The sequence below is a fragment of the Oncorhynchus masou genome, chromosome 27 (genome assembly GCF_036934945.1).
Source record: "Oncorhynchus masou masou isolate Uvic2021 chromosome 27, UVic_Omas_1.1, whole genome shotgun sequence".
NCBI classification, from domain to species: Eukaryota; Metazoa; Chordata; class Actinopteri; order Salmoniformes; family Salmonidae; genus Oncorhynchus; species Oncorhynchus masou.
The window spans coordinates 36,912,367-36,922,641 of record NC_088238.1 but is presented as its reverse complement, the minus strand read 5'-3'; the positions used below and the strand labels follow the sequence as shown (position 1 = coordinate 36,922,641).

The following is a 10,275-nucleotide window of genomic DNA, read 5'->3' as shown; positions in this document are numbered from 1 at the left end:
GTGATAGTCTTGAGACGCCGTGAAGAACGTTCTGTTGCCTGCAACATCCTCCAGCATGACCGGTTTGGCGGTCGGTCAGTCATGGTGTGGGGTGGCATTTCTTTGGGGGGTCGCAAAGCCATCCATGTGCTCGCCAGATGTAGCCTGACTGCCATTAGGTACCGAGATGAGATCCTCAGACCCCTTGTGAGACCATATGCTGGTGCGGTTGGCCCTGGGTTCCTCCTAATGCAAGACAATGCTAGACCTCATGTGGCTGGAGTGTCAGCAGTTCCAGCAAGAGGAAGGCATTGATGCTATGGACTGGCCCGCCAGTTCCCCAGACCTGAATCCAATTGAGCACATCTGGGACATCATGTCTCGCTCCATCCACCAACGCCACGTTGCACCACAGACTGTCCAAGACTTGGCGGATGCTTTAGTCCAGGTCTAGGAAGAGATCCCTCAGGAGACCATCCGCCACCTCATCAGGAGCATGCCCAGGCGTTGTAGGGAGTTCATACAGGCACGTGGAGGCCACACATACTACTGAGCCTCATTTTGACTTGTTTTAAGGACATTACATCAAAGTTGGATCAGCCTGTAGTGTGGTTTTCCACTTTAATTTTGAGTGTGACTCCAAATCCAGACCTCCATGGGTTGATTTCCATTGATAATTTTTGTGATTTTGTTGTCAGCACATTCAACTATGTAAAGAAAAACGTATTTAATAAGAATATGTCATTCATTCAGATCTAGGATGTGTTACTTTAGTGTTTCCTTAATTTTTTTGAGCAGTGTATTTAGCTATGCTAATGAGGGCTGTTCTACAATACATTTCTCCATAAACCTTAGGAATAGTAACTTATAAACCTTCCCTCAATTATATTTGAGTAGGGTGTAGAAGGTCCATGTATCCAATGATGTGATGATGTAGAACAGAGCAGCCTCATATAAACCAATCTCACTGAAAGACGTTCAAGGAAACCTTCGCACTGTGTGCGCGTGTGTCTCAGATGAATGGGAAGGTCGAAGCACCTATTTTTGACCTTGGTCCTGGTTGAGATCTGCATACCTTTTTTTCCCCAATACCTATTTTCCCCACTCCCTTGTTTACCTACATCCTTTCCTTGAGATGAACTTCTTTATTTTATCAATTCACTGATTTTTTCACTTTTTATTTTTATTAAGACCACCAGACATACCTGCAGTTTCACATTTTTATTCATCTTTTTGTATTGAAATTCGTACTTTGGGTCGTTGGGACTTTTTCCAACTCAAAATCCATTATTTTCATGTAAATCCAACTGGCAGACAATTCCTATTGGTTGACCCAGGGTGCACGTGGCCTGTGGTTCGTCAACCCTCGCTCAAGTCCCACCCATTAATTTTAAACCTCCCCTAGACACTAATCTCGCGTTCCCCCCCCCCCACCGTAACAGTTAAGATTAGTGTGATTCATAAATGGTACCCAACTGCCTATGTAGTGCACCACTTTTAACCAGGACCCTTTGAGAGCTAATAGGGAGTGCTATGGGCCCTAGTTAAATAAAGGTTCAATTTAAAAAAAAGGGCATAGGGTGCTATTTGGGGGACACATCCATTCCCGTTTTGACCACAAGCTACGGCAACCCAAGAGACAAACACCTTGTTCCTCTAAAAACAAGAGATTGATAAACAGATAAACCTGATAATGTATTGATCAACATTATTGATCCAACAAAGTTCAACATGATGCTTCCATTCCTTCAATACTGCGAGAGGCAATGGCACCCTATTCCCCATTGAGTGCACTACTTTTGACCAGAGCACAGGTCAAAAGTAGTGCACTATAAAGAGAATAGGGTGCCATTTGAGACGCAGATCAGGGAACGGCCTAGTTACAAACCAAACACCAATACCCTAACCCATGCACTCTGGTTCCCCATCACGTGACACCTCAAATGATGCACTTCTTTAGATCAGGACTCCAGGTTCTGATTAAAAGTAGGACTATATTGCAGCGTTTGTACAGGCAGCCCAATTCTGATATTTTTTTCACTAATTGGTCTTCTGACCAATCAGAACAGCTCTGAAAAATATTTGATTGGAAAAGATCTGATGTGATTGGTCAAAAGACCAATTACTGGGAAAAAAATACCAGAATTCGGGTGACTGTGTAAACGCAGCCTATGGGGAATAAAACTTCAACCTTTTCACCCACAAGGAGGGAGTGAACAATGGTGTTGGGCAGGGGTATTCAACTCTTACCATACGAGGGTCAGAGCCTGCTGGTTTCTTGTTCTACCTGATAATTAATTGCACTCACCTGGTGTCCCAGTTCTAAAATCAGTCCCTGATAAGAGGGAAAGATTATTTTTTTTTAAATGCAGCGGAACTGGCTTCGAGGTCAAGAGTTCAGTTTAAAGGGTGTTGGGGATAGGAAATATGAATAATTGGTTTGGAACCAGGCCCATGAGAAATAAAAACAGCTCTACACAGAGTGAGTCTGTATGATGATGATGTCATAATGGGAAATGAGACAGAAGAGTAATGTCATATTGTGACCAGAGGTACGCAGAAATCTAGAATGGCCAACCGTGTCGTCCACGTTGGCTCTAGTCGTCGTTCGTTAACAATAATTACATTCGTAGTTGGATTCCAATTAGAATGGTAACGTTGTGGAACATTCTGGCGCCAACAAGGCCGCCATGAAACGTATAAATGCAGATCTCAAAATGGCACCCTATTTTTACTAGGTAGTGCACTCTATAGTGGAACAGGGTATCATTTGCAATTCGCTTGTTGTATTCACATGGAACTTTTAGGTGCCAACATGGCAACCATGACAAGTAAAAAATAAAGTTGGAAAATCTCAAGAGTTTACAATTTCTCTGTATATGTACGCCTTTATATGCATCCGAAAAAGCACCCGTTTTCTTAGGGAGTGCACTACTTTAGATCAGGGCCCGCAATGGTAGGGCCCTGGGCCAACAATGGTAGGGCCCTGGGACCAGATTCACAAAACCTTAAATATAGATTTAAGAAGAAAAGTCTTAAGGAACAAAATGGTAGTAAAGAAGAAAGTTAAGCAGCAAAGTTGCTATTCCTCAAAAAGGTTATTGGAAATGTTATTGAACATTTTCTCCCGAAGTAAAAAGTTGAATTTTTTTTATTGGAAATGTTCTTAATTCCAAGATAGCTAAAAAAAAAATATGTAAAAAAGCAATTGAACATGTTTATTTCACACAAACGTCATCTAAAAGTTTCAGTATTGATCATTTTAAACCCAAGTTTTAGAACAGTAATAAATATGCTAACATGATTGCCATTGCTTGCTAAATCGGTTGCCTAGCAACAAGCATCTTAAGAAGATTGAGAAGTTCATAAGAAAATCATTAAATCTTAAGATAATACACTTAAGAATAAAAACAAGCTAGTTCGTAAGTTTTTGCGTTTAGAAATGTTTTGTGAATCTGGGCCCTGGTCAAAAGTAGTGCACTACATAGGGAATAGGGTACTATTTGGGATATATGCTCGAATGTAAATGCAGCAGCAGCCCCCTCTGTAGGGCTCTGTTGATACTGATACCCCGCCCCTGTCCTTTAGTTTACAAGTTGAAACAAATAAAATAAAAATCTTAAAGAAAAGAAGTTCCCCCACCCCCTTACAGGTTTCTACCTACACACCCTGGACCTGTGTGTGTTTTGCGGTCAAGGCCGCCAGAGTCTCTGCAAGGTTATGTGAGCGTGAATGTTCATGCTCCCTGGGGTTGAGGGGGACTCCTAGTATTTCACTCCCGGAACAAACTCCTTCGCATCAGGGTTCAAGTTGCTTTTCCTCTGCAGAGATAGATGGAGGGGGGGGGGGGGAGATTGAGGAACGGAGGAGTGGAGTGATTAAGGAGAGAGAGAGAAAGTGTGAGAACCCTCAAATTGTACAAACTAATTTACATTTTACAATGAGAAGACCGTTGTTGTACAGAGCATGGTGTGTATAAGTGGATGGGTTTTCCCTAATGTGTGTGTGTTCCATGCAGAAGCATCACCACAATGCATAATATAGTAAAGAATTTGGTAGTATGTCCAACAGGCCTCACAACCGCAGAGCGGTAATGCTGATGTCAACGTTGTGAACAGAGTGCCCCATGGTAGCGGTGGGGTTATGGTATGGGCAGGCATAAGCTACGGACAACAAACACAATTGCATATTATTGATGACAATTTGAATGCAGAGATACCATGACGAGTTCTTGAGGCCCATTGTCATGCCATTTATCCGTCGCGATCACCTCATGTTTCAGCATGATAATGCATTGCTCCATGTCACAAGGATCTGTACACAATTCCTGGAAGCTGAAAATGTCCCAGTTTTTCCATGGCCTGCATACTCAGACATGTCACTTATTAAACATGTTTGGGATGCTCAGAATGTACTACAGCGTGTTCCTGAGAGAGGAGTGGGACAACATTCCACAATCAACAGCCTTATCAACTATGCGAAGATGTCGCACTGCATGAGGCAAATGGTGGTCACGTCAGATAAGTTCTCTGATCCTCGCCCCTACCCTTTTTTTTGTTTTTTTGTAAAAGGTATCTGTATTCCCGGTTATATGAAATCCATAGATTAGGGCCTAATGAATATATTTCAATTGACTGATGTCCATATATAAACCGTTACTCTTTGAAAATGTTGAATATATTTTTGCAAAAGTATACATTTGTTCATATGAGTGGGAAGATGCATGTATACATACATACATACATACACCTTAGCCAAATACATTTAAACATTTAAAGTTTTTCACAATTCTTGACATTTAATCCTAATAAAAATTCCCTGTCTTAGGTCAGTTAGGATCACCACTTTATTTTAAGAATGTGAAATGTCAGAATAATAGTACAGAGAATGATGTATTTCCGCTTTTATTTCTTTCATCACATTCCCAGTGGGTCAGAAGTCTACATACACTCAATTAGTATTTGGTAGCATTGCCATTAAATGGTTTAACTTGGGTCAAATGTTTCAGGTAGCCTTCCACAAGCTTTTGGCTTGCAAGCCTCAAACATAAGGATGTCATTATGGCCAAACCGTTCTATTTTTGTTTAATCTGACCAGAGAACATTTCTCGAAAAAGTACAATCTTTGCCCCCATGTGGAGTTGCACATTTTTATGGTGGTTTTGTAGCAGTGGCTTTTTCCTTGCTGAGTGGCCTTTCAGGTTCTGTCGATATAGGACTTGTTTTTACTGTGGATATAGATACTTTTGTACCTGTTTCCTCCAGCAACTTCAAGGTCCTTTGCTGTTGTTTTGAGATTGATTAGCACTTTTCACACCAAAGTACATTCAATAAAGCAACCATACTTGGAGGTCTACAATTTTTTTTCCTGAGGTTTTGGCTGATTTCTTTTGATTTTCCCATGATGTCAAACAAAGAGGCACTGAGTTTGAAGTAGGCCTTGAAATATATCCACAGGTACACCTCCAATAGGATAATTGACATAATGTGTGTCAATCAGACGCTTCTAAAGCCATGACATAATTTTCTGGAATTTTCCAAGCTGTTTAAAGGCACAGTCAACTTAGTGTATGTAAATTTCTGGCCCACTGGAATAATCTGTCTGTAAACAATTGTTGAAAAAAGTACATGTCATGCACAAAATAGATGTCCTAACCAACTTGCCAAAACTATAGTTTAACAAGAAATTTGTGGAGTAGTTGAAAAACTAGTTTTAATGTCTCCAACCTAAGTATACGTAAACTTCTGACTTCAACTGTATGTATGTGTGTGTGTGTGTGTGTGTGTGTGTGTGTATATATCCATATATACAATTAGGTTGGAGTCATTGAAACTCTTTTCAACAACTTCACACATTTCTTGTTACAAACTATAGTTTTAGCAGGTCGTTTAGGAAATCTACTTTGTGCATGACACAAGTAATTTTTCCAACAATTGTTTACCATCAGATTATGTCACTTATAATTCACTGTATCACAATTCCAGTGAGTCAGAAGTTTACATACACTGATTTGACTGTGGCTTTAAACAGCTTGGAAAATGCCATAAATGATGTCATGGCTGTAGAAGCTTCTGATTGACATGATTTGAAAGAATTAGAGGTGTACCTGTAGATGTATTTTAAGGCCCACCGTTAAACTCAGTGCCTCTTTGCTTGACATCACGGGAAATTCAAAATAAATCAGCTAAGACCTCAGAAAAAAATGGTAGACCTCCACAAGTCTGGTTCATCCTTGGGGCAATTTGCAAATGCCTGAAGGTACCACGTTCGTCTCTACAAACAATAGTACGCAAGTATAAACACCATGGGACCACGCATCCGTCATACCGCTCAGGAAGGAGACGCATTCTGTCTTTAAGACATGAACGTACGTTGGTGCAAAAAGTGCAAATCAATCCCAGAACAACAGCAAAGGACCTTGTGAAGATGCTGGAGGAAATGGTTACAAAAGTATCTATAGCCAGAGTAAAACGAGTCCATGTCGACATAACCTGAAAGGCCGCTCAGCAAGCAAGAAAACACGGTTCCAAAACCGCCTAAAAAAGCCAGACTACGGTTTGCAACTGCAAATGGGGAGAAAGATCGTACTTTTTCGAGAAATGTCCTCTGGTCTGATGAAACAAAAACAGAACTGTTTGGCCATAATAACCATCGTTATGTTTGGAGGAAAAAGGGGGAGGCTTGCAAGCCAAAGAACACCATCCCAACCGTGAAGCAAGGGGGTGGCAACCTCATGTTGTGGGGGTGCTTTGCTGCAGGAGGGACTGGTGCACTTCACAAAATACATTTGTATCATGAGGGAGGAATATATGGATATATTGAAGCAACATCAAGACATCAGTCAGGAAGTTAAAACTTGGTCGCAAATGGGTCTTCCAAATGGCATACTTCCAATGTTGTGGCAAAATGGCTTAAGGACAACAAAGTCGAGGTATTGGAGTGGCCAACAAAGCCCTGACCTCAATCCTATAGAAAGTTTGTGGGCAGACCTGAAAAAGCATGTGCGAGCAAGGAGGCCTCATTTACACCAGCTCTGTCAGGAGGAATGGGCCAAAAATTCACCCAACTTATTGTGGGAAGCTTGTGAAAGGCTACCTTTAACGTTTGACCCAAGTTAAACAATTTAAAGGCAATGCTACCAAATACCAATTGAGTGTATGTAAACCTCTGACCCACTGGGAATGTGATGAAAGAAAAAAAAGCTTAAATAAAGCATTCTCTACTATTATTCTGACATTTCACATTCTTAAAATAAAGTGGTGATCCTAACTTCCCTAAAACAGGGAATTTTTAGTAGGATTAAATGTCAGGAATTGTACAAATGTATTTGGCTAAGGTGTATGTAAACTTCCAACTTCAACTGTACATACACATACAAAATAATCGCTCCGGTTGGAGCGAGCGGTCGCATCTACACTTCGGTCCGCAGGTAGTATAACTTTTCATTACATTTCATTACATTTCGTTATAGTACAACGGTTTGATTTGTCTAATCTTAGCAATTTCTTCTTAGCTAGCTACATAGCCGTCTTTGTATCAACGTCAATTGCATAATTATCGCATTTCGTCGTCCTAACGTATCTGCCCAGCAGCTAGCTAAGCAGCTAGCTAACATCCACTGTCCACTAGCACTGTAGAAACTATTACACTCAACTGAACGACTCGATCAGCGTAGTGTCAGCTAGCTACATAGTTGTCTTCGCTGTCTTCGTATCCAAGATAATTGTGCAGTTTAGAGTGTGTAGACTTAGAGTGATTATCTTAATTTACCGAGGTTAGCTAGCCAGCTATTTGTCGTCCTTAACGTAGGAAATGCTGCTAGCTAGCTAGCCAACAGCTAGCCAACCTCTACCGAATTGAACTCCAACTACCCGGTCAACATTCCGCGTCGCTCCACAGGTAGTATCACATTTTCATTTCACTTCATTACAGTACAACGGTTTGATTTGTTTGATCGTAGCTAGCCAGCTACATAGCCGTCTTTGTATCTAAGACAATTGTGTAGTCTAGAGCGATTTTCTAGGTTAGCTGGCCAGCTATTGTCGTTCTTTTAACGTAGCTAGCCAGCTAGCCCCCGAATAGCAGCACTGTAGTAACTATTACAGTACAACGGTTTGTTTTGTTTGATCGTAGCTAGCTAGCTACATAGCCGTCTTTGTATCTAAGACAATTGTGTAGCCTAGAGCGATTTTCTAGGTTAGCTGGCCAGCTATTGTCGTTCTTTTAACGTAGCTAGCCAGCTAGCCCCCGAATAGCAGCACTGTAGTAACTATTACAGTACAACGGTTTGTTTTGTTTGATCGTAGCTAGCTAGCTACATAGCTGTCTTTGTATCTAAGACAATTGTGTAGCCTAGAGCGATTTTCTAGGTTAGCTTGCCAGCTATTGTCGTTCTTTTAAGGTAACGTAACGCAATCAACCTGCTAGCTAGCCAGCTAGCCCCCGAATAGCAGCACTGTAGAAACTATTACACTCGACGGAACGACTTGATTAGTGTAGTGTCAACATCGCAGCCACTACCAGCTAGCCTACTCCAGCAGTACTGTATCATTTCAATCATTTTAGTCAATAAGATTCTTGCTACGTAAGCTTAACTTTCTGAACATTCGAGACGTGTAGTCCACTTGTCATTCCAATCTCCTTTGCATTAGCGTAGCCTCTTCTGTACCCTGTCAACTATGTGTCTATCTATCCCTGTTCTCTCCTCTCTGCACAGACCATACAAACGCTCCACACCGCGTGGCCGCGGCCACCCTAATCTGGTGGTCCCAGCACGCACGACCCACGTGGAGTTCCTGGTCTCCGGTAGCCTCTGGAACTGCCGATCTGCGGCCAACAAGGCAGAGTTCATCTCAGCCTATGCCTCCCTCCAGTCCCTCGACTTCCTGGCACTGACGGAAACATGGATCACCACAGATAACACTGCTACTCCTACTGCTCTCTCTTTGTCCGCCCACGTGTTCTCGCACACCCCGAGAGCTTCTGGTCAGCGGGGTGGTGGCACCGGGATCCTCATCTCTCCCAAGTGGTCATTCTCTCTCTCTCCCCTTACCCATCTATCTATCGCCTCCTTTGAATTCCATGCTGTCACAGTTACCAGCCCTTTCAAGCTTAACATCCTTATCATTTATCGCCCTCCAGGTTCCCTCGGAGAGTTCATCAATGAGCTTGATGCCTTGATAAGCTCCTTTCCTGAGGACGGCTCACCTCTCACAGTCCTGGGCGACTTTAACCTCCCCACGTCTACCTTTGACTCATTCCTCTCTGCCTCCTTCTTTCCACTCCTCTCCTCTTTTGACCTCACCCTCTCACCTTCCCCCTACTCACAAGGCAGGCAATACGCTCGACCTCATCTTTACTAGATGCTGTTCTTCCACTAACCTCATTGCAACTCCCCTCCAAGTCTCCGACCACTACCTTGTATCCTTTTCCCTCTCGCTCTCATCCAACACTTCCCACACTGCCCTTACTCGGATGGTATCGCGCCGTCCCAACCTTCGCTCTCTCTCCCCCGCTACTCTCTCCTCTTCCATCCTATCATCTCTTCCCTCTGCTCATACCTTCTCCAACCTTTCTCCTGATTCTGCCTCCTCAACCCTCCTCTCTTCCCTTTCTGCATCCTTTGACTCTCTATGTCCCCTATCCTCCAGGCCGGCTCGGTCCTCCCCTCCCGCTCCGTGGCTCGATGACTCATTGCGAGCTCACAGAACAGAGCTCCGGGCAGCCGAGCGGAAATGGAGGAAAACTCGCCTCCCTGCGGACCTGGCATCCTTTCACTCCCTCCTCTCTACATTTTCCTCCTCTGTCTCTGCTGCTAAAGCCACTTTCTACCACTCTAAATTCCAAGCATCTGCCTCTAACCCTAGGAAGCTCTTTGCCACCTTCTCCTCCCTCCTGAATCCTCCTCCCCCTCCCCCCCTCCTCCCTCTCTGCAGATGACTTCGTCAACCATTTTGAAAAGAAGGTCGACGACATCCGATCCTCGTTTGCTAAGTCAAACGACACCGCTGGTTCTGCTCACACTGCCCTACCCTGTGCTCTGACCTCTTTCTCCCCTCTCTCTCCAGATGAAATCTCGCTTCTTGTGACGGCCGGCCGCCCAACAACCTGCCCGCTTGACCCTATCCCCTCCTCTCTTCTCCAGACCATTTCCGGGGACCTTCTCCCTTACCTCACCTCGCTCATCAACTCATCCCTGACCGCTGGCTACGTCCCTTCCGTCTTCAAGAGAGCGAGAGTTGCACCCCTTCTGAAAAAACCTACACTCGATCCCTCCAATGTCAACAACTACAGACC

General features: G+C 43.3%; 1 protein-coding gene across 1 annotated transcript in view; it reads right to left on the bottom strand.

Moving 5' to 3' along the window:
* Window positions 1–1,185: 1,185 nt before the first annotated feature.
* Window positions 1,186–10,275, bottom strand: part of LOC135516081 (polyadenylate-binding protein-interacting protein 2B-like) — a 33,130-nt gene continuing 24,040 nt past the window's right edge. The window contains exon 4 of the mRNA XM_064940102.1: window positions 1,186–3,800. Coding sequence (XP_064796174.1) covers window positions 3,744–3,800 — 57 coding nt within the window. The 3' untranslated portion in view covers window positions 1,186–3,743. The remainder of the gene's footprint in view (window positions 3,801–10,275) is intronic.